This window comes from Oreochromis niloticus, linkage group LG3, assembly GCF_001858045.2.
Source record: "Oreochromis niloticus isolate F11D_XX linkage group LG3, O_niloticus_UMD_NMBU, whole genome shotgun sequence".
In the NCBI taxonomy this organism is placed as follows: domain Eukaryota; kingdom Metazoa; phylum Chordata; class Actinopteri; order Cichliformes; family Cichlidae; genus Oreochromis; species Oreochromis niloticus.
In genome coordinates this window covers 45,453,685-45,477,271 of record NC_031967.2, presented here as the reverse complement: position 1 = coordinate 45,477,271, position 23,587 = coordinate 45,453,685, and the positions used below count along the sequence as shown (strand labels likewise).

Sequence of the window (23,587 nt, the reverse complement as noted above, 5' to 3'; positions counted from 1 at the left end):
TGATGTGTATTCTGTGGAGCGGGTTGAATTGGCATGGTTGGCTGACACCGCGACTCTATGTGGTGGGAGCGAGATAGGGGTTCGGTGTCAGCAGCGTTACAGTGGTTGTAAAAAAAAAGAAAGATGGTAAATAAATGACTGGTGTGAACCACTACTGCCTCCTGCTGGATCATTTGGGGATTATAAGCCTGCTGTTGAGACGCTCGGGGTCGCGCGGTGTATGGGGCACGAGCGCTCTCCATTCGTGGCGAAAGTTCAGCGATAGCTGCTAGCGCCCCGCTAGCCGTTTTAGCTAGTGAGCAGTTTAGCCAGTTCAGCTCTACTAACCCGCGGTCGTTACAATTGGTGTCAGAAGTGGGATACATGAGTGTCTAGCAGACACTATGGAGCCGACCATAGGCGAATTAGAGCGTCTAATCCGAGACAACTGCTCGCTTCTGGAAAGCATGGCTGCCGAGACCCAGCGGAGGAGACCCGAGCTGGGGCGGCCAGAGGGCCACAGCGCGCCCCGGAACAGCCACCCCCTGCTCTCCCCGCAGCTGGAGGGGATTCCTGGGGCCGCACCACAGCTTCCTGGCAGGACGACTGCTAAGCTACAGCACTACACTGGGGCGACGCAGCTGGAGCCGTACCTGGCCCAAGTCACGCTGGCTGCCACTCACAACGGGTGGGGTCAAGAAGAGACTGCCACCCACCTGGCGCTCGCACTGGAGGGCCCAGCGCTCCAGGTTCTGCTGGACCTGCCCCTAGAGGAGCAGCGCGACCTCCGGGCTCTGACCACGGCGCTCGGCAGACGGTTCGGACAGAGACCACCAGCCGAACAGAGCAGGGAGGAGCTGGCTCGCCGACGCGAGGGAGAGAGCCTGGGGTCCTTTGCTGCGGATGTCCGCCTCTATGCCCGACGGGGCTATCCAACATTCCCAGGAGCGGCACGAGAGGAGCTGGGTCTCCACGCCTTCCTGAGGGGCCTCACACCGGAGAGGCTGCGACAGCATGTCCGGCTGTCATCCCCCCGAGACCTGGAGGAGGCATTGAGGGAGGCTGAGCGGACTGAGGAGGTGCTGCGGGGCGAGCCAGTGACCCGGCGATCGGCCAGGGGGTCGAGCGAGAGATGAGCGCGACCCAGTCGGACGAGGAGGAGGAGGCCAGACGAGCCCAACCAGAGGCAGCCCCCCGTCGGAGGCGCCGGACGGACTGTTGTTATCGGTGCGGGGAGCCCGGTCACCTCGCCCGGAACTGTCCTGCACCTAGTCCTCGGGCCCGAGTGACATCACCGACGGGAAATGGCCATGGGGCGGGACAGTGAGGGAACCCCCACCCCAATCATTAAACCCTCTCCGTGACACTCATCCTGTGGTGGGCCGCTGTGGGTCCACCCGTGGACTATACTTGGATTGTATAATTGATGGATGGTCTTGCCGGGCCCTGGTAGACATGGGGTCCACCATCTGCTTGCTGTGGAGGGGGGTGCTCCCGGAGACAGGCGGTTCATTGCCGAAAGATTGGACCCCTACTCACACAGCGTTGTACACTGTCACAGGAGGAAAGACTGTGATGCCGGGGAAAAAGACTCTGCAGGTGGTGGTGGGAACGAACAGTGTGAACCATGAGTTCTGGCTTGCCGACCTAACAGACGAGTGCATTGTTGGACTGGACTTGCTGGCCCACTGGGGGGCACAGGTCGATGTGCCGGGAGTTGCCATCCACCTTGGTGCTGAGACCGTGCAGCTCCGAGTGGGCCGCGGTAGCCAGGGACAGACCCCCACCCCACCAGCACCCCCAAAGCCCTCGCGCCCCACAGCTCCAAGCCACAGCCAGGGATCGAGGGTGGCAAGGGTGCGGAAGAGGACCCAGGGGGTGAACATAAGCAGGGCCAACATCCCGCAGCCAGAGTCGCCGCCTAGCTCGGGAGTCTCCCCGTCACCTGAGACTGTCGCGGCAGTGGAGGAGCTTGGGCGGCGGAGTGGGGAGCACCTCAGTGCGACACAGCAGCGGCAGCTGCAGAGCCTCTTGGCAGAGTTTATGGATATTTTTGCCGCCAGGGAAGAGGACTGCACAAGGACGGGCCTGGTGCAGCACACTATCGACACTGGAGCGGCTGCTCCAATCCGGCTGCGGCCCCACCGCCTGCCCCTCGCCAAACGCCAAGCTGCCGAGGAACTGATAAAAGAGATGGCAGCTAATGGTGTCATTGAACCCTCGGATAGTCCATGGGCCGCACCTGTGGTTATGATGCGGAAGAAAACAGGGGGTTGGCGCCCTTGTGTGGACTACAGGCGTCTGAACGCGGTCACCCGCAAGGACTCTTACCCGCTACCTCCTACCTCGCATCGATGACGCACTGGATTACATCGCTGGGTCCAGTTGGTTCAGCTCGCTAGACCTCCGCAGTGGGTACTGGCAGGTGGAGCTTGCTGCTGAGGCACGGCCCAAAACTGCATTCACCATAGGGCAAGGACTGTGGCAGTTTAGGGTGATGCCTTTTGGACTATGCAATGCACCAGCCACGTTTGAAAGGTTAATGGAAAGGGTCCTCAAAGACATTCCCCGTGCCCGCTGCGTGGTCTATTTGGATGACTTGCTGACTCATGCCAAGGACTTTGAACAGGCTGTTGCTAACCTGCGAGAGGTCCTGACTGCCATCCGCGGGGCCGGACTAAAGCTGAACCCGGCCAAGTGCAATCTTCTTGCTCACCAGGTGAAGTTCCTGGGACATGTGGTGAGCGAGAAGGGGGTGGGAGAAGGGGGTGGCTACTGACCCCGAGAAGGTGGTTGCTGTGGGGGACTGGCCTCCCCCATCGAACGTCGCCGAGCTACGAAGCTTCCTGGGGCTGGCCTCCTATTATAGGAGGTTTGTAAAGGACTTTGCCACCGTCGCTAGCCCCTTGCATCAATTGACAAACAAGGGTCAGCGGTTTGGTTGGGTTGAGGACTGTGCAGCGGCTTTCGAACAGCTGAAAACTGCCCTTGTGAGTGCCCCGGTCTTGGCGTATCCTGACCCCAGCCAGCCTTTCCTTTTGGACACTGACGCCAGCAACGTGGGGGTCGGAGCTGTGCTCTCCCAGAGGGGAGAGGCTGAGGAGCGAGTGGTGGCATACTACAGCTGCAGCCTCAGCCGGGCCGAGAGGAATTACTGTGTTACCCGGCGTGAGCTGTTGGCTGTGGTCCTGGCGGTTCGTCATTTCCGACCTTACAAATCAAATCAAATCAAATCAAATCACTTTTATTGTCACGTCACATGTGCAGGTACACTGGTACAGTACATGTGAGTGAAATTCTTGTGTGCGAGCTTCATAAGCAACAGAGTTGTGCAAAAATACAATAACGTAAAACAAGCAAAATATAAAAATGGCTAATCTAAAAAGTAATAAATATATGTACAATATATAAAGGTATATACATTACTGAACGTGTGTACTAAATATGTTTTTCTACGTGTGTGTGTGTGTGTGTGTGTGTGTGTATAGTGTGTATATACATGTTTTACAAATGAAATAAAGTAAACAATAAAATAAGATATATAAAATATACAGAGGTTGGTATGTGCAAAACAGTGGTATTTATGTACAGTATGGAGTGCATAATGTTGAAGTTCCAGTAGTGAGGGTGAGGTGTCTATGACGTGTTCAGCAGTCTGATGGCCTGGTGGAAAAAGCTGTCTCTCAGTCTGCTGGTTCGGGACCGGATGCTGCAGAACCTCCTTCCTGATGGAAGTAGTCTGAACAGTTTGTGGCTGGGGTGACTGGAGTCCTTGATGATCCTCCCCGCTTTCCTCAGGCACCGCTTCCTGTAGATTAGTGTTACCTTAGTGTTACCTCTACCTTAGTGTTACCTCCTGGGCACTAAGTTCCTGCTCAGGACCAACCACGCCAGCCTAACCTGGATGCTGATCTTTCGCCAGCCGGAGGGTCAGGTGGCCTGGTGGCTGGAAATACTACAAGAGTACGACTATGAGGCCCAGCACCGACCAGGGCGGCAGCACGCCAACGCTGACGCCCTGTCCAGGCGCCCCTGTTCTGCGGATGAGTGCCGGTACTGCAGGCGCCTGGAGGAGCTGGACCGGGGTCCGACATCGGCAGCAGCAGAACCCGAGGGTGAGGATGAAGGGCAGGAACCTTTCACCGCGGCGGAGCTGCAGCAGCACCAGGTGAGCGATCCAGCGCTGGGGATGGTGAGGGACTGGATGGAGGCAGGGACACGGCCAGACTGGTCCGCCGTGTCTTCCCAGGGGCCCGAGACGAAGTCGCTGTACTCCCAGTGGAACAACCTGGAGCTCCATGGCGGTGTAATCTACCGGCGGTGGCGAGCGCCAGACGGGGGAGGCGACATACTCCAGCTCCTGGTTCCCCGGGCCTTGCGGCCTGAGGTCCTCCACTGGGTTCATGGGGCTGCAGGTACTGGCCATTTTGGGAATGGCAAGACGGTGCGGCGGCTGAGACGGCGGTTCTACTGGCCGGGGTGTCGTCAGGACGTGGAGATCCATGTCCACTGCTGTGACGACTGCACGGCGCAGAAAGGTCCCAGCCAGCGCTCCCATGCCCCATTGCAGCAATACCTAGTTGGGGCGCCAATGGAGCGGATCGGAGTGGACATCCTGGGTCCGTTCCCTGTTACTGATGCCGGCAACCGGTATGTCCTGGTCGCGATGGATTATTTCTCAAAGTGGCCAGAGGCGTACGCGGTGCCGGATCAGAGTGCGGTGACGACGGCGCGGACTCTGGTGGATGAGATGTTTACGCGGTTTGGTGTACCGGAGGAGCTCCATAGCGACCAAGGGAGGAATTTTGAGAGCCAGGTGCTGGGAGAAGTGTGTCAGAGGCTGGGGGTGAGAAAAACGAGGACCACCCCCCTCCATCCTCAGAGCTATGGTCTGGTTGAGCGGTTCAACCGCACGCTGGCCACCCAGCTGGCCATCCTGACCAGCCAACATCAGAGGGACTGGGACCAACACCTGCCCCTTGTTTTGTGGGCGTATCGAACAGCAGTGCAGGAGTCAAGTCAGTGTACTCCTGCAGCGTTAATGTTCGGAAGGGAGCTCCGAACCCCGGTGGACTTGGTGTTCGGGGCGCCCCCTGAGCCGGAGATTGCTGGTGGACCAGAGATGGACTATTACCGGCGGCTCAGGGAGCGGTTGCACACGGTGCATCAGCTGGCAAGACGGACATTGGAGGGAGCCGGGGCCCGCCAGAAACGGGCGTACGATACCCGTGCGCACGGTCCTATGCTGGGGCCGGAGTTCGGGTCTGGGTGTTCTGCCCCAGAGGAAGCGGGGGCTGACCCCCAAGCTCATGAGCCACTGGCAAGGCCCGGGCGAGATCCTGGAACAGCTATCGGAGGTGGTCTTCCGAGTCCGGATGCCGGGTCGGGGAAGGCGGGTGTTGCTACACAAGGACCGGCTGGCGCCATACCATCCGCTTGCCCCCAACCCACAGACTGGTGTGCAGCCTGGGGACTCCTTTCCCCCTACGCCCGGCCCAAATGGGGGCGCCATGGATTCCCAGTCAAGGCCGAAGCGTACTCGACGCCGGCCCGGACATTTGCTGGACTACAGAGTGGACAGTTAAGGTTGTGGGGACACTAAACCTCTTGGGGGGGGGCTGTGTAATGACCTGGCTGGGGTTGTTAGCCAGGTGCATTCTGGGTATTGTGTTGTCTGTGTTTTCTATCGTTCTGCTAGTTCCTATGTGTTGATTCGCATGTTGTGTTAGTGTTATGTTAATGTAAGCCACAGTGAAGTTGATGTGTATTCTGTGGAGCGGGTTGAATTGGCATGGTTGGCTGACACCGCGACTCTATGTGGTGGGAGCGAGATAGGGGTTCGGTGTCAGCAGCGTTACAGTGGTTGTAAAAAAAAAGAAAGATGGTAAATAAATGACTGGTGTGAACCACTACTGCCTCCTGCTGGATCATTTGGGGATTATAAGCCTGCTGTTGAGATGCTCAGGGTCGCGCGGTGTATGGGGCACGAGCGCTCTCCATTCGTGGCGAAAGTTCAGCGATAGCTGCTAGCGCCCCGCTAGCCGTTTTAGCTAGTGAGCAGTTTAGCCAGTTCAGCTCTACTAACCCGCGGTCGTTACAATATATTTGTTGTTATAATCCTCAGATTACCTCAGATTCTTATATTTTGCTTGTTCTTATGTTATTGTATTGTATTTCGCACACCTCTGTTGTTTGTGAAGCTTGCACACAAGAATTTCACTCGCATGTACTGTACTAGTGTACCTGCACATGTGATGTGACAATAAAAGTGATTTGATTTGATTTGTCTGTGTCTATATGTCAGGTCCGGTCTTAGACTCCACCTCTCTGGGAACATCTCAGGCCCTCCAAAGTATGGAGGCCTATCTCCCTCCACCACGCTCCCTGCTGGTAGCTGATGCCCTCAGGTGTCGGTGCGTTGGTGACTCTTGGTGTCCAGGGCTGGGCGCTCAGGTATGTACCTGCTCACTCCCGGTGGCTACTTGGTGGGGCCTGGCGCCTGAGGTCCGGTTGGGCCTCTTCCGGGGTGTGGGGGGCCCTCAGGCCTCCAGCCTCTGGGCCTGTGGCTCAGTTCACTCTGGTGGCCCAGCCAGGTGGCTGCCGGCAGAGCCCGCGGGCACGTCACTGCAGCCCCCTCTGGCTTCTGCTCCGTGGCTGCTGGGTAACCCCTCAACATGGGGCTCTCCTCAGCTCTTCCCTGGAGGGTGGCACAGATGTCCCTCTGGCACGCTCATCCACACGGGTGTTCACTGTTCATAGACACAAACTACACCTTTCTTGGCTGCTACCTCAAAGCACATTGTGCGCTGTCGGTCCTGCATGCTGCACAAACACATTCAATATTTATTATTTACTTATTATTTACTTATTATTACTTATTTATTTATTATTTACTGGTATTTACACTTAGCTAGATTAATGCGATGGTGTCATGTTTATTATGTTGCTCTCTTTTTTGCTTGTTTTCTCTTTTTTTTTCTCTCAACAGGTGATCTGGGAGATTTTTTTTTCTTCTTAAGTGCCCTTTCTCACTGTCCCTCTTCCCCTCTGATTTTCTCTTCCTTCATCTTGCTTTCTTCCTTTCCTTTCCCCCAACAATGTCTGTCCCGTCTGTAAAAACTGAAAATAAAATAAATAATAACAACAAAGGTTGATCAAATGAACCAATACAGCAAGGCTGTGATGATCACAGGAACCCAAATCCCTGGTGGCACCCCTGCTCACACTGTAACAGCTGGGAAAGGCTCCAGCACCCCTGTGACACTGAAATGGATAATGGATCATTTAAAACAGTCCTGAGTATCTTATCAGTGTGTGTTCAAAAATCTGTCCTGTACTGCCACCTTCAGTATGATAGCTGAGATAACACATAACATGTGAACGCTTCCCCCTTTTTGAACACCATAAACACAGATATGGTTTCAGATCAGTTATTTTATAACAGGCTCAAAGTTCAGCATTTGACACAGCATATACCTGATCTAAACAGATTGGACCAGAACCTGATAAATTCATATTTTTCCAGCAATATACTTAGATTTATGGAAAAAATAGGCTCAAGTTGTTGTTAATCTGAGCATATATGAGGGATCTGCAGTTCATAAGCCAAAGTAAGTTCAGGACGCAGGTTAATGATTTTCAGACTTCACCCTTGTTGTCTCACACGACTTTCCACAGGTAAGTGTCTTTCAAATTGTGTATTTAGTATGTTTAAGTTCTACATGCTTTTCTGATGTCTAGTTATAAAGTCTAATTTTAGTATAATTTATTTCACTGTCATAAATAAATCTTTGTAAATGTTATCAAATGTTTTAGAAATGAATCACCGAGATTTTAAATATTTGACTGGAGAGCAGGAAAAAAAAAGTTTTTAAAGTTAAAGCATACTGTAGAGGTCTGGGCCGAGATATTCTATTGTGGATCAATACAGTATCTATCTATGAAAAGTCATACAGAGGTCATTTCAAGAACAGAGATAGCACTGATCAAAGGTTATTCTTTAGGCTGCAATTTGGCACTAATGCAAAGTAATGGGGTTGCTTTAATCAACAACTTTATGTCTGTTGCTTTAACTCAGGAGTTACTGGGGAGCAATAACATGTTAAATGAAAGTCATGTTGATGACCTCATGAAGGTACTTAATATATTAAAATAACATGTAAAATATGATTTTAGTCTTGAATAAGTTGCTTTTAGATATGAAATGAACAAATTATTATTATTTTAATGAACTTTTGTGGCCACACTTGTATCACTGATGTATTTTCAGAGGAGGATGCTTCCACAGATAGATGCACTCTCCTTTTCTCCAGTCAAAGTCTTCAGTATTTTCATTTTCCATCTTCTAATACACTTAAATAAAGGTAAGTTTGATGTTACATGCATTATATCTTTTATTATCATTGGTGCTAATGTACTCAATTTTTGTGCAGCAAGACTGTATAAAAACCATGCAGATGCAAATTTGTTATATTTGGTTCAAATAGTAATTTGTATTTTGGCGGTTTTATTTGTTTCCTGCCTGCATTTTTTTCATTTAATTCTTTAGTGAAACATCAGTTTTTGACATTTTTATGGTAACCAAAAGTTTTAAAAGATAAAAAAAGATAATGTTATATGCTGAGTGTCATATTTAAGTTTGATATATGTATGTATATATATGTGATATATGCATTCACACCTGCTGCAAAAATTAATAAACACATCTTTCTATCTTTCTTTCTTTTTTTTCTCTACAGCGGAGTCTCAGGTGGTTGGTCCACATCAACCAGTAGTTGCATTAGTTGATGATGATGTTATTTTACCATGTCACGTGGAGCCTGCAGAGGATGTGACAGCTCAGATATTGGAGTGGACAAGATCTGACTTGAACCCAAGATTTGTCCATGTGTGGCGATCCGGTCAGGATCTGGTGAATACAAGAAATCCTTCATACAGGGGAAGAACATCACTGTTCATCAGTGAACTGAAGCATGGAAACATTTCACTGAAACTCTCCAGAGTAAAACTCTCAGATGGAGGAACATATGAATGCAGCTTTCCTTTAATGGAGAAAAAATCTTTTGTTAATCTTGTGGTTGGTAAGTAGATACACATCATATGTTCACAGTGTTGTGGATTTAGTTAAAGTGAAAATTCATATTTGTGTAGGATGAGGAAAGATTTTATCCCAGGAATCTTTATTTATTAACTTTACAAAGAGAAAAAAACAAATGCATCAGAATTTTGCGATAATAATAATTTTGTAATTGTGAATTACTGTACAAAATGTTTTTTTCAACTATTAATATCGTTTTTAAATGCTTTTTGCTCAGCATCCGATGCTGCCACCTCACCTGTCATCAGTTTATCAGGGATTGACAAAAACAGAGGAGGAGTGGTGTTACAGTGTGAGTCTGCAGGCTGGTATCCAGAGCCTGAGCTGCTGTGGTTGGACGGTGAGGGAAACCTCCTCTCTGCTGGACCTACAGAGACCCTCAGAGGTCCTGATGACCTCTATACTGTCAGCAGCAGAGTGACTGTGGAGAAGAGACACAGCAACAACATCACCTGCAGAGTCCAACAGAGGAACACCAACCAGAGCAGAGAGACACACATACATGTTCCAGGTTCAAGTTATATTATTACATTTATGATAGAAAGACTTTTTGAACATTTGAAGTCCAGTTTTATTTAAATGTTTTTGTTTTTTTTATGATTTCAGAGGATTTCTTTGACATCACCTCCAGTTCTCCCTCAGTCACAGACACTTCGCCTGTTAGTTTGGCTCTTTGCATCCTCCTGTTAATTTTATCAGTTGTTTTTCTTGTACGTAGAAAGAGGAAACACCTGATGAGTAAGTCACTGATTAATTATTCTTTACCTTAACAAAGCATCAGTGTTTTCACTGAGACTCTGATGAGAGTTTTAATATTTCACACTAAGTTTTGGCATTTCCTTCTTATTCAATTTTAATTTCAAAAAGGGACCAACAGAAGGCCAAAGGATCAGACTGAAGATGTTCGAGTTTCCACTGAAGAAGACAGAGAGCGAGAGCAATTTAATATGAAGGTAAGAGGAAAAACTGAGAAGCAGAATTAACGTGTGAGTAGATAAACACACAATATCAAGATGTTCATTGTTTTTCAGGAAATTGAATACTAATTAAAAAAAATGTTACCACAGATTTCTCACTTAGATAGGCAATATTTGTGCTCAGTGTATCTTATTCAACACAATTTTATACAGACACAAAAAAATAAGAATATTAGGTTTTAAAATAGAACCCTGATATGAAAAACAGGGCTAAGTGTAAAAGTTTTGACCTTGTCATTGTGTTTTATATCATATGAGCAGATCTACTGATGTGGTTGTAACTAATGTTGGGCTCATGCTATATCACTTATCACTTGGAGTGAGTAATCCATTACACCATGTTTTATATTACTTTTATGCTATCCATAACAAGGCCTGAAATGCACTTTGATATAATTACCGTTTAACAACATGAACCTAGACTACAGTCACACAGACTGACACAAATCGTCATCTTAACCGTGAAACCAGAAGTATCGACATTCTGTATTAGACGTACAGACACTAAAAAAACCCTCCAAAAATACTCCAGTAGAAAAGTAGAAGACATGACACAAAAGCAAAACAACTCCGTCACAATTAAACACATTTAGTGACATGACTGTGATTGTAATGTGATTACTGGAAAAATAATTAGAAAAGTACTATGCTACAGCAAAATGTAATGTGATTACACTCATATTTCACAAAGTCAGACCCAACCCTGGTTATAACTCTGGTAATTAAATGGTGTTTGTTATTCACTTTATTCTGTCTTTCTCTCCTTCTGTTTATTAATTCTATTATGAAATTATCACCCCTCGTTAGCTGTACTGTAAAGTACTAATGTTATGTTGTCCACATTAACTTAATATGAATTTGAAAAACTTTATTATCTTGTAATCTCTGCCATCTCTCAATGGAAGTTGCCAATAACTTCAAGGCAGCAGCTCCAGGAGGAACAACAGAGGAGGGAGGATGCTGAAAATACACTTGGCGACCTGCAGAACGATAAAGAAAAGGTTCATATTTGTAATTTGTTTTATGTTTGTGTGTCTTTGTGTGTTTGTGTCTATGTCTGTTTTAAGCTGTGATGTCTCTCCCTCCTGTCTGCAGCTGGAAAACGAGCTCCAGGATGAGAAGAAGAGGAATGTAGAACAAGAAGCAAAACTCAAAGAGGTTCATTTTATAAATATTTTTTTTTAATCTTTATCTTTTTACATTTAACACTAAAACTGTTACTAAAACACAAAAAGTTTTATTTACAGCTTTAATAAAATGTTATTATTTTTGTGTCTTAAACATGAACATTTCTTCCTTCTGGTCTTTCTTCATGTAACATTTCACCTGCAGCTGGAGAAGAAGAATACTGAAATCATCAATCAGCTCCAGCAGGAGAAAGAAACATTAGAGGAGCTGAAGAAGCAGCTGGAGTCCAAGAATCAGGAGGTTTGTGTTTCAATTATAAACATCCTGAATTTACCGACCCAACTCTCTTTATCTCTGTATTGTAAAGAGTTTTGGAGGAAACTTTAGAAATTAGAACAAAATGATCAGGCTCTTATTTCTATACAGTACAATCAATCAATTAATCACTCACATATAAAAACATGTTTTTTCATCTCATCTCTCTTCTTTTATCTTCTCAATTGCAGCTTTCTGACAGCATCAGTGAGCTTAACAGGGAGAAAATGATAAAGGAGAGTGAAATAAACACCATGAAAAATCAGCTGGAATCCAACAAACAGGAGGTTAATTTCATCATTTGATACTCAGCTGTCTGTCACTGTCATATGAAATATATTTAAACATGTCCAGCATGTTCTTCATCTGCTAAATAATTTTTCATCACTGATGGAGAATCTTATTGTCTCCGGGAGCTAAAGGATCAATTCTGCTCCAGATTTTTATTGAGCCAAAAAGCTGCTGTTTCAAACAGAGGTTATGTTAACCAGTTATAGAGAGAAAGGACCAGGCGAGCACGCAAAATTCATAGAAATATCACCACTTGCCTCAACATTGACATAATTCAGAGCAAACACGAATTATGCAGCTTGTTGTTGTTCATTTTGTTGAATTACAGCTGTGCGTCAGGCTGCTGTCTGACACATCCTGCAGACATTATGTGCATGTTTTGCTGGCTTTGCATGAAGGTGCAGCTGATGGAGAGGAGCAGAGACACTCGTGTGAAAAAGACTGACATTAATTTGGGCGTCATTTATTGCATCAACTCACAGTTCATTATGCTGTAGAACACGTTACATTTATTTCAATATTAACTCTGAAGCACTGTGGTTGGAAACATGTTGTTCACAGTGTGAAGCTTCAATAATTTTGTCACTTTTACCAACAAAGTGCTGCAGAAATATCAAAATCTGTCTGTCTTTATTTCTGACAGATGATCAAATCTGAGAGAGAGAAGGATGAAATCATTACGAAGCTGAGGCAGACGATCGTTACACTGGAATCAAAGGTCAGTGTAAGTATCTGAGTATACAAAGATCAACATGGACATATGTGATGGCTGTCATACTCCCGATGATCAGACCGGCACACTCTGTGTGTACCTCTCTGTGACTTTCTGTGAAGTAGTTGGTGGCACAGCAGCTGATGTGATGTGTTTAATGTGATCAACTTGCAAATTTCTGACTTTCTGTTAAGAAACAAGAACAAGAAACAAAAAGTGTTAACCCAATTAATAAATACTTTAAGAAATGTGTGATTTCATTGTATTATGACCTTTTAAAAGAACATGTGTCTGTTCTTATGAGTCTTTTTCACTTTTTCTTCAGCTCCAGGAGGAGAAACAGAGAAGGGAGAAAGCTGAGAAACAAGTTCAGATGTTGCCAACAGAAACAGAGGTTTGTGTTTTTAATTTGGTCGTGAGCCACTTACCTGTTGTCATCTAGCTTTTATCTCTATCTTTATGACACTGACCAAGAAAAATTAAACCATCAATGACATCAAACATGAGACAGCAATGGACTTAGATTACTAGTGACAATGAAATCCAGTGTAATTAAGCAATATATAAATCAAGATTAGTTTAATGTATTTGTTGTCCTTTTAATCCAGTTTGATAAAGGTTTGATTTTTTGAATTTATGTTTGAATTCTTTCCCCCAAAAAGATGACAACCTTCATGTACCTTTAATAACAGGTTTACTGACTAACGTCTGATCAAATCTTTTATTTTATAAGCAGAACTTAAATATGATTTAAAGGGAGTCTCCTTATAGGCTTTGAAGAGGTAAAGAGTAAAGAAAAGGATGCTTTTAATTTCAACAGGCAAATTTAGTTATTTGTTTTACTTTATTTACATTCATTCTTTCATGTCTCCCATTTTAATGTGCAGTTAAAGGAAAAACATTCTGAAATGAAAAATCAGCTCCATCAGGAGAGAAAGAAAAGCCAGCACATTGAGAGGAAAATGGAGAAACTAAAGGAAATATTTAAGTTCAAAACTCAGAAGTTTCACGTTACCATTATCAGCTTCTGAAATATGAAGTGCTAGGAAGGAAACTTTAGTAATGTAATCTTTATTTTATAAAATTGTTTTGTTAATGTGCAATTTCTACACACTGAAGCTGATAAAGAAATCGATGATTTCAATAAATGTATGACATAAAAATCGTTTCCATAGTTGATAGCAAAGCCTGAAATATTGAAAAAGGGGAAAAAAGAAGAAAGAAAAACAAAAGTCACACATCTTAAAAAAATCTCTTTCTCAGCTTAATGTAAAGTGCTGGAAGAGAAACTTTGGTAACAAATGTCTGCACATCTGACTGTTTCTGTACACTGAAACAGATGGAACAAATTTTACTTTCCATTACAAACCAGCCAACAATGTTAATAAAAATATTTTTATTGTAGATACTAAACCCATAATTAATATGTACCAATTCTTCAGCTGAGTGATGCAGTTGTAAACCAATGTTGGTATAAAGGAGTAGATTTTTAATATGATGAAAATAATTTAGACTGTGTCATGTATCTAAGCAGTGTATGTAAAGTATTTCTTTAAATGCACAATGATATGCTCAAAGCAAAATAATCAGAAACTTAAAAGCACAAGAAAACTAAACTAGGAAACATAGCACACTATTCAAGATCAAAGCAATAATAATAATAATAATAGAAAAACCCTCATAAGTCTAGAAGAGTAAACACAGGGTCAAAGACCACGACAACAAGTGTATAATCTGGTCTCATGAGTCTTTTTATTCAACTCCAGGAGGAGAAACAGAAAAAAGAAGAAACTGAGAAAAAAGTTCAGACCTTGCCGATCAAATCAGAGAAGGTTTGTGTTTTTAATTTGTTCACCAGTGAGGAGCACACACGTATTATTTTATTAAGTTTGACAAAAGGAACTGTAATTACATGGTCAGGAAATCCAACACCAACAAAGAAAACAACCATTTATTATTAATTAATGATCTGATTAAATGTCAAATAATTACGGAAAAAAATGTCAGTCTACTTTAAGGAAGAAACAAATAAAAAAAAATCATATATGTTAATTTATATATCTCACCATTTTTTTAAATTTAAACTATAGGCATGTGTAACTGTGTTGTGTAATTGTTCGTGTACCTTAAAAACAGCATGTGTCACATTCCTTAATGCTTCTGACTTGCAGATTTCTCACATCAACAGTCCGTCCAAGCAGAAGAAAAAGAGACTGAAGGAGCCTCAGAAAGAAGTCAAGGGACAGCCCAAAAATGAGTGCTGTGCTTTCTGATTTGATTTTTATTTTTAAAGAATTAGTTTACATTTATGTTTACATCAACGGCTGGTGAGCCAAAGCAAATTGCAAGGAACCCATATGTGTATGTGTGTGTGTAGGACAGAGAGCAATTTTAAAATGTGTAACTTTAATGCTGTTATATGCACCAACTGGTCACCCCTCCCTGAGCCTGGTTCTGCTGGAGGTTTCTTCCTGTTAAATGGGAGTTTTTCCTCCCCACTGCCACCAAGGAACTGGACTCACATTGAGGTTTTTTGATTGTTGGGGTTTTCTCTGTATTATTGTACGATCTTTACTTAACAACATAATGAACTTTGACTTTGCTATATAAATAAAATTTAATTGAAATGAATTATATCTAAATGTTGTCATTATGATTGAAATTTATTTTATCTGTTGATCACATGTTTTAGTAATATCACTTTTATGTCACTTTATTCTATACATGGGGGATAGCATTCAGTTTCAGCTTTATAGCACACCCTGTTAGTCATCGTGAGAAAGTTGGAGACACTCAAGCGCCGACCATATAGAACAACAAGTAGAACAATCAAACTTTCTTCTCGTCCGCATCAGGGGAAGGCTGCAGGTCCCATAAAGGTAAACAACAAAAAAAAAAAAGTACTGTCAAAATTACAGTTACAGTTTTAAATACAAACATTTTTCTTGTTCTTTTTCAGATTTTCAGCACAGCTTTAAATTGAGAACTCCTCCACTTTTGGAGTCAGGTGTCACTGCTCTCTGTGGCCTGTAAGACAGAATAAAATATCATGAAATAAAGATGTACATATCCTTTACATAGCTTAAAGCCCAGGCTTTAGTAAGCAAAATTTACTCTAGAGGTAACAAGACAAGTACATAACTTCACTCACACCCTTACACCAGCACTAGTTAATTCCACTACAGACTAATAAGACATCTGTTTTAGGCCTAGCACACTTACATGGCCACTTCACTGAAAGTACTATGCATTAGGGGTGGGTCTTGATAATCGATTTATCGATTAAAATCGATTCTGGCTTGGATAACGTGATATCGATTCATTAAAATCCTGAATCGATTTTTTAATATAAATTTATTTTGCCCGAAATGCCAGAATCTCAGGTTAAACCTCACAAAATTTCAACAACCACCAAACAGCTAAAGTAGTAAATGAGAGTAGCTACAGGGATTCTGCACAAAGACGTGAGCACAAAGCGCGGACCCGCCGATCACAATCAGTGAGATGTCGCCTTTCTCACCCGACGGCACGGACACGGTCGGGGCTGAAAGCCGACAGCTCGCTGATTCTGATTTTTCGGCGGGTCCGCGCTTTGTGTTTACGCCCTTTTTTGCGCTAGATTCTGAAGCTGTAGGTTTGATCTCTCTCCAAACAATATTGACTGAACCAGCAGCAAAAGAAGATCCAAACTACGCTTCACATAAACATCGTCATGGATTCCCTCTGACTTTTGCTGTTTTGCTTCCACCACGATAAAAATCACACTTCATTCACAGCTCTCTCTCTCTCTCTCTCTCAGTGTACTTCAAGAACAGTTTCCCATCTAAAAATCTGTTTTCTGCATTATTCGCTTGCTTGTTACGCACAAGTCTACTGTTGTTTACAGTGCTGTCTGCCGCTTTTTTTTCCTTTTACTTATTTCCGAAAAGAAAACCTAATTTCTGCCGTTCAATAGGCTTCTGAACAAATTTAAACTTTTTAAAATTATGCAAAATGCAAAACGCAAAGGTGTGTCTCTAATAAAACCTCAGAGGTAACGTTCATATGTTGATTAATGGTTTTCTTTCGTTTTTGATCTACTGCAGAATATTTTTATAAAATCCCAGGCCAGGAAAATCACCTTCATGTTTTTTCTGTGTTTTATCTTCAGCTACTTTGACACAAAGGCATCTGATGTGATGCTCACACCTTTGATAAAGTCTTGCGTGTGTCAGCTTCCTTTTTATAGATATACATTTACATAAAAATATGTAAATGTACTGATCTGAATTATAATATTTCTGACTGTCTGAGGCAAAATTTCCCAGATTCAAATCGAATCGAATCGAATTGAATCGAATCGGAATCTAATCGATTCTAGAAATCAGTGACGATACCCAGCCCTAGTGTAGAACCACCAGCATGCCAAACCTCTGAAAGACCACCAGGGGGAGCCCTTTTGATCCCACCCTGCAACATCAGCAGTATTAGCAAAGTCCTTTCTTCAAGAAGAAATTAATTTTCACCATACTTCTAATTAAAATTAGCAGTTACAATTTTATAAGTATTCAAGATGAATTTTGAGGTGATTAATCTAATTTTATCACATTTATGATGTATCAAAACTGGGCTGAACAGCTCATTGTCTACATTTTAAAACTAACCTCACAGTTGGCTCCAACAAAGTAAGAAACACATTGTAGTAAATTAATTACTGTAAAAGTATGACAGTCAAAGTTTATCACACCCTCCACAACTGCCTTTGATCACCAGACCTGGAGCCTCTCTCAGTCTCCAGCCCTTGACCTACTACTTTACCCTTCACTTCACCAACTACTTGGTTTATGCAGATTTCACGTCCAACAAAGCAAGAATCAGCCACATCAGACCCTCATGCAAATGGAAATGACCAGTGTGGCAACTACACTAGGGTTACAATACAAGTAAAACTACACACTTTTCTCATCCACAAACTGGAAAAATGTTTCAGATTAGAAGTGTGATTACTTGTTCATCTACCCATGTTATACATATGAGTTGCCCCTGTGGTCTTGCATATACCAGTAAAACTGAAAGTGAACATAAAAGTGTGATCTTCCGATTTGATAAAGATTAGCCAGTAGCAGCGACTTTAATGATATCCAAACATGATTTATCATCTTTGTGATTTTGTGGCGTTAAACATGTTCCAGTACCTCCGAGGGGTGAACACCAGGACTTACTATTGAAAAGAAGTGAGGCGTTCTGGATATTCCTGGATAATGACTTGTACTCAGTGTTATGTTGTAGCTTCTTCATGACCAGATTTTTTTGGTTTGACGTTTCATTTGTATAAATTGCGATGTTTGCATTTTTCTAAAACATTGCACGTCACTGACTAAAGAATGTATAGAGCATTTTTGTAAACTAATGTTATACTTTTTATTTATGGATTCAAGTGATGTTTTTAGAGTTTTTAACAGTTTTGGATCAGAGGATGTTGTAAAATTATATCTTGCGTCTGTCTCATACTGATTGTATGTGCAAATGTTTGCATGACCATCAGGGGGAGTTGTGCACTCTGAGTGCTCTTGTTATTACTAATTTACATTTCTTTTAGCAAAAACTCCAAACTTGGCTCAATTCTAACTTGTCAGCTTTGGTGATTTAGTCTTCTGTCATTTAACTTGTGACAGTAATTTTGACTGGTCTAACAAATAAATATATAAATTTGGAAAGAAAAAAAGAAATCTTGTCATATTCATACCTTTAACTCAAGAATATAAATGACAAATTAATTTACTGTTAAATGAACCCTCAGGTATAGAACCTTAATGCTGTCTTTAAAAAATGTTCACATTGATCCACATGATAGAGTTAAAAGGAATGACAGCACATTTGCCTGCACTGATGTGTTAGTATTGTGTGATGACAGCTAACCTCTGACATTGATATACAGGGACGTTATACTATAACAGTTGTTTACAGTAAGTAGGAATGGCTGCTGAAGGACAAAGACCAGTAGTCTTACAATCCGGATAGAGGAATAAATTTCTTCCTTCACTGGGAGGCCTGGGCCTTCACCTTCTCTGGAAGTCACTGTGGAGCTCAACAAGTCTGATTCTTCTAAAAACAAGAAGATCACATGTTTTACTTTAATGGAGAAATGATACAATAATCTGAAAAGATTCCCATAGATTTTTTTTTTTTTAATTAAAGAAATTAAGAATAGATTAAACATTTCTGATTGGACTGGCATTTCAGTTTAACATCTTCAGTAAGAGGATGAAGTTAAAGTTACTGTCTTACAGTGGCTTTAAAGAGTAATATGATTTAAATGTACTGGCATCATTTTGAAAAGATCTAAAATGTAATAAAATCAAGATACTAACCTGGCTGGCAACTTTGTTGTGCCCCACGAATGGTTAAAGTGGAGTACACAAGTTCATCCGAATCATCTGAACAAAAAAAAAAAAGCTCTATATAACACAACCAGTTATAAATACTGATATTAGAGACTGAACTTTTATGATTTTTCTGTCTGTGGATTTATGCTGTGGTTTGACCCAAGGCAGGTTCACATAGCAGAAACACCAGATGGATGGAAAACAAAACCCCGAATATAACACATAGAGGGGAGGTAAAAATATTCTGCATGTATGCAGCGTATCACAAACGTCATCTGATGACGCTACTGCTGCCAAATTTGACTCTCGTGATTCTCAGAGGTCAACCTGTTATAAAAATAAAAGTATTTCAGTATCTCAAAAGAAGCAGTGCATGTTTAAAAAAAGTGTTATTAATTTAGACATACACATTTTGTGTTTGTCACACTGAGATAAAAAAATTTATGCCAAAGGCATATACAACAAAATACAAAGAACCGCATCTTTCTAGCAATTTAAAAACAAAAATCAGTTGACACAATGACACTACTTTGCTCCAAACTACTGACCTGCTGTATTGGCTTCAGCAGAGTGTGATGTGCTTGTTAGCATCCTTTGTAAAAGCGATGAACAGAAAACAAGAAATCCTGACATGAACAAAGACACAGAGAAAGAAGATGGATTAAAGCTTATCATTCCAACATGACTATGTATATATGCAAAACAGGTGATTTTAAAAGTTAGAGTTCTAGCAGTAAATATCAGATTAGCAAACCAAAACTCTATTTTGCTTTGAAATTAAAGAAAAGAAAAAAAAACAGTAGCAAACTTAATATTCACCTGCTGGATTGGCTTCCGTTGAGATGGACGCTGCTGTTGTTCTCCTTTGTAAAGGTGACGAACAGAAAAGCAGAAATCCTGAAATGAACAAAGATACAAGAAAAAAGATGAATTAAAGTTTAGCTTTTTGTCATGATAAAAAGTCAGATAAAAAAGAAGACTAAAAGTCATTCATACAACTATTTTCTGTTTAGTGGTTGGTCGCTCATTCCTCATCAATACTGTAGTATATAATTTCCTCAACCTATTAGGATATGTGGACATAACATTTTGGGTTGTCTAGACCACAAAAAAAAAGTAAAAACTAAAAGACACCAATTTACAGAAAAAAATTGAGTTACAAGACCCTTTGATTAAAGCTGTAAGCCAATATAGCAGTGAATTAATAATAAGTTGGATTGTAGAAATCTAGAGTCAAATCCATATTGATACTAGATTACTACATATTTCATACTTTGTGTTTCTTTGAGAGTCTTTTGCCTACAGTTTATTAGAGGTAGCAGTCATTTTTACCTCTGCCTTTCCCCGTATGAAGAAATCGAACCAGCACAGTCACCAGTATCATGATCAAAATGATGATGGCAGTCCAAAGCAGGGCGATGACATATTTGTAGTCAGAACCATGAGGGCGAGTGTCTTCATGAGGCGATGCAGATAACGCTACACACAGAATGTTTTTGTATTTATAAATTATACATATTGTAATAAATTAACAGAAAGAAATAAGCATTTTTAGAGAACATTTGTTCTAATGAATATAAAACATTTGCTCAATCTTCTTATAATTCCTTATTTATTTATTTATTTTTTTGTAGTGAAAAAACAAACAAACTGAATGAGGTGTATCTGTTCTAATTGAAACTGATATGTTATTATGACTCACCTTTCACAGCCAGCCAGCTTTCTGGTGACTCTCCAACATCAGGGATGCTGCACTTGTAATGGCCTTCATTCAGCTTTGAAAAATTGTTAATGCTTATCTTTTCTACAGCTCTTTTTTCCAAGATGACATCATCTTTGTAGAAAAATGCAAAGTTGGTGGAAGTTGTCTTTTTTCTGCAGAGAAGAGTGACACTGCTGCCTTCAAGCACAGCAAGAGCCGGACTGTCCAGGATCACAGAACCACCTAAATATTTATAAAACATGATCATTTTTTTTTTCTTATGTGCACTCCTTGTGATAATCTGAAAAGATTATTGAAAATTTAAGTGCGATAAAGAGATACAATAAACTATTACTACTATACACAACATTACAAGGTACAAGAACATACAGATAATAGTATTTAAACCCTTAAGAATAGGGATGGGTATCGAAAACCGGTTCTTGTTGAGAACCGGTTCCCACTGTTTCAATTCCTTGGAATCGTTTGCCATTTTTGCAAACGATTCCCTTATCGATTCCAGTCGCCCCAAATGACGTCACCACGTTGCGGAGCGTCGGAGCGTACCTGGCAGGAAACACGGCGCCTAAGCGGCTCAAACGCTTAAAAGTTCGGTTATACTTTACGAGAACGGATGACAACAGGGCAACTTGCAACACTTGCAAAGTAGATATTTCATTAAGGGAGGAAACACTACGAATATGCAAAAGCATTTGCTCACAAAACACGCGGTGAACTTAAATGAATGTTGTGTTTTTAATTCTGCTCCGGACTCGTGAATCTCAACCCAGCAGCAGCGGTTTGCACGTACTCTCCCGTTAATGCGGCAGGTAAATAATCAACTAACAGTGCATGTTATGTTAGCGCGATCTGCCTTATTACAAAACCTGCCATTGTGCATTTAGGTGACCGTGATGAGAGAGACAGACAGAGTCTGGCTGGCGCTCGCTGGCAGTTGTCTCTGCAGTCCACCGGTAGCGTCTCTTTTCAGGCCTGAATGTCACCGAGCAGTGACTAAGTTTGTGGTAAAAACCTTGCACCCGTTTGCCACAGCAGATGGTAAGTGAATGTGTTTAATTGTAGGCAGGGACATTACTGGATATTCTTGTGTAATTGCTACAGAATAATTTATGTTATACTTTGTTATTGCTACAGAAGAATATTTATTTTATTATTTTACATTTACATTTTTTTTTCCTGGGGACCCTGTGACACCCCATTGAAGAGCCATAGGCTGTGGATCTCTTAAGATCTCACTGTTGGGTTTGTAAGGCCATGTTACTCCTAAATTTCTATCTTGTTCAAAGAGAAGATATAAAACAAAATTCTAAGCTAATCGACCTTAGTGTTCTCCTTTTTAAAAATAAGAATCGATAAGAGAATCGAATAAAGAATCGAATCGTTAAACAGAATCGAAAATGGAATCGGAATCGTTAAAATCTTATCAATACCCATCCCTACTTAAGAAGGTATTCATGACTACCAATGGGATGAAAGCAAGTGCAAATCTATATTTTTTTCACAAATAAATAAGTTATAAATATACAAATCAATGAATGAATGAAAAGCAAATTGATTTGCAGTATAAACCAGCTGTGATACACATACCTGTGACTGTGATGTTAACAGTATTACTTCGCTCTCCTCCTTTAGCCTCACACCAGTACACTCCACTGTCTCCTTGATAGACTTTATCAAACACACAGGAGGAACCTGATGATGTCATCTTTGTTACACATGCTGGATTAAACGCTTCATTATTCCTAAACCCTCTCAGCTGAGTGGAGCCATCACAATGCAAAGACACAGATTCATATTCGAAGTGCTGCAGTCTGTTTGGAGTAACACGAGGGACAGCTGCATCTGAAATTAAGAATTTATTTGTTACACAGCCGACTGTTAAAACTGAAACTGTGTAAATACCTTTTCTTTTTCTTTTTTTTTTAAACTAAAATGCCGTTTGGTATTATTTAGTAATCCAAAATTAACAAATCACTTTACCTTAAAATAATAATGAGATGTTTTAATGAAAAAAGTAAAAATGGAGGCTCCTAAATGATATTGTAAGCACATACAGAACATGTTTTGGCTAGCTCTTTACATTGTTTATACAAAAAGAATGAATGAGTTTTAAATAAATTAATAAATTAAAAAAAATAAACAAACTCACCCTGATACCAAGTACAGCTTTTCTGAACTTGTGTTCCGAGCAGAATAAATTCAACCATCACTGGATAAACAAAGAAAAAAAAAACCCTTGATGTTTTTCCTCAAAAATTATCTACTGGTCATATAAATTCATACAGAAACCTGAGACTAGACACTTACTCATCCTGAAGCACAGAGTTGTGACTGCCATGTCGTTCAGTTGACTGAGCATCAGGCTGAAATACAGCTGAAGTATTTGAGAGCTTCTTCTTCCTGAGCAGAGTTAGAGTCACACTGACTGTAACCTCAGTCTATAAACAACCACAGCTGGAGTTTATATCATCCTTTACATGTCATCACTTACTGTATTTACTCATCTCAAGAACAGGCTTTAAGTGAAGGTCATATTTTCTAAGATGATGAACTTACAGTTTTACTCTAAAGAATACATGGCATGGAAAAAACTGATTTAGGCCACTGTGACAATTAGTTCTTTAATTTTGAGAGCCCATTTTTAGGTTTTGAGCCATGGACATGTAGCATAAATGGAGAGTTCAAAATGATGACTTCTCTGACTTTCTAATGCCAGCTAATGCTAACAAACTTGCTTAGAAAGTGTATCTGTGAATTTTAACCATAGTAGGGCCATTAAACATACTAACACTGAACTATAAAACCAGTGCAGAGACTTTGTGATTGGGCTGATATAATTAACTATGCTGCATTTTTAACCATATATTTTTATTGCAGATAATTAAATGAAAATGCCATAAAAGTTAACCAAGATCAGAAACACTGGAGACCTTAATAAGTTAGGGTGAAGGAAGCAGACAGCTTTTTGCTAAAAGTACCTGTGCTGGGACACCTGTCAAT

General features: G+C 41.8%; 3 protein-coding genes across 7 annotated transcripts; 2 read left to right on the top strand and 1 right to left on the bottom strand.

Moving 5' to 3' along the window:
• Positions 1 to 8,209: 8,209 nt before the first annotated feature.
• Positions 8,210 to 9,846, top strand: LOC109194575 (butyrophilin subfamily 2 member A2-like). Its single transcript, XM_019351028.2, has 4 exons — positions 8,210 to 8,342; positions 8,718 to 9,059; positions 9,294 to 9,587; positions 9,683 to 9,846. The coding sequence occupies exons 1-4, from the start codon at positions 8,237 to 8,239 to the stop codon at positions 9,844 to 9,846; spliced, it is 906 nt and encodes a 301-aa protein (XP_019206573.1). The 5' UTR covers positions 8,210 to 8,236.
• Positions 9,847 to 9,963: 117 nt separating this feature from the next.
• LOC106096559 (protein PXR1-like) lies at positions 9,964 to 15,130 on the top strand. 5 transcript variants are annotated; one of them, XM_013264488.3, is made up of 7 exons: positions 9,964 to 10,029; positions 10,953 to 11,054; positions 11,149 to 11,211; positions 11,386 to 11,481; positions 11,688 to 12,505; positions 12,825 to 12,893; positions 14,671 to 15,130. In XM_013264488.3, the coding sequence occupies exons 1-5, from the start codon at positions 10,024 to 10,026 to the stop codon at positions 11,799 to 11,801; spliced, it is 381 nt and encodes a 126-aa protein (XP_013119942.1). In that variant the 5' UTR covers positions 9,964 to 10,023; the 3' UTR covers positions 11,802 to 12,505; positions 12,825 to 12,893; positions 14,671 to 15,130. The 5 variants fall into 5 exon arrangements, with proteins under 5 accessions (XP_013119942.1, XP_025757619.1, XP_025757620.1 ...); XM_025901834.1 differs by lacking the exons at positions 9,964 to 10,029; positions 10,953 to 11,054; positions 11,149 to 11,211; positions 11,386 to 11,481 and adding an exon at positions 14,266 to 14,331 and having other exon boundaries at positions 12,023 to 12,511; positions 12,831 to 12,893; XM_025901835.1 differs by lacking the exons at positions 9,964 to 10,029; positions 10,953 to 11,054; positions 11,149 to 11,211; positions 11,386 to 11,481 and adding an exon at positions 14,266 to 14,331 and having other exon boundaries at positions 12,024 to 12,505; positions 12,831 to 12,893.
• Positions 14,901 to 22,476, bottom strand: LOC106096550 (uncharacterized). Its single transcript, XM_013264470.3, has 8 exons — positions 22,175 to 22,476; positions 20,567 to 20,809; positions 20,197 to 20,343; positions 19,684 to 19,761; positions 19,413 to 19,490; positions 18,850 to 18,915; positions 18,489 to 18,583; positions 14,901 to 15,526 (listed from the first exon to the last, which is right to left on the bottom strand). The coding sequence occupies exons 1-8, from the start codon at positions 22,290 to 22,292 to the stop codon at positions 15,503 to 15,505; spliced, it is 849 nt and encodes a 282-aa protein (XP_013119924.1). The 5' UTR covers positions 22,293 to 22,476; the 3' UTR covers positions 14,901 to 15,502.
• Between the last annotated feature and the right edge of the window lie 1,111 nt (positions 22,477 to 23,587).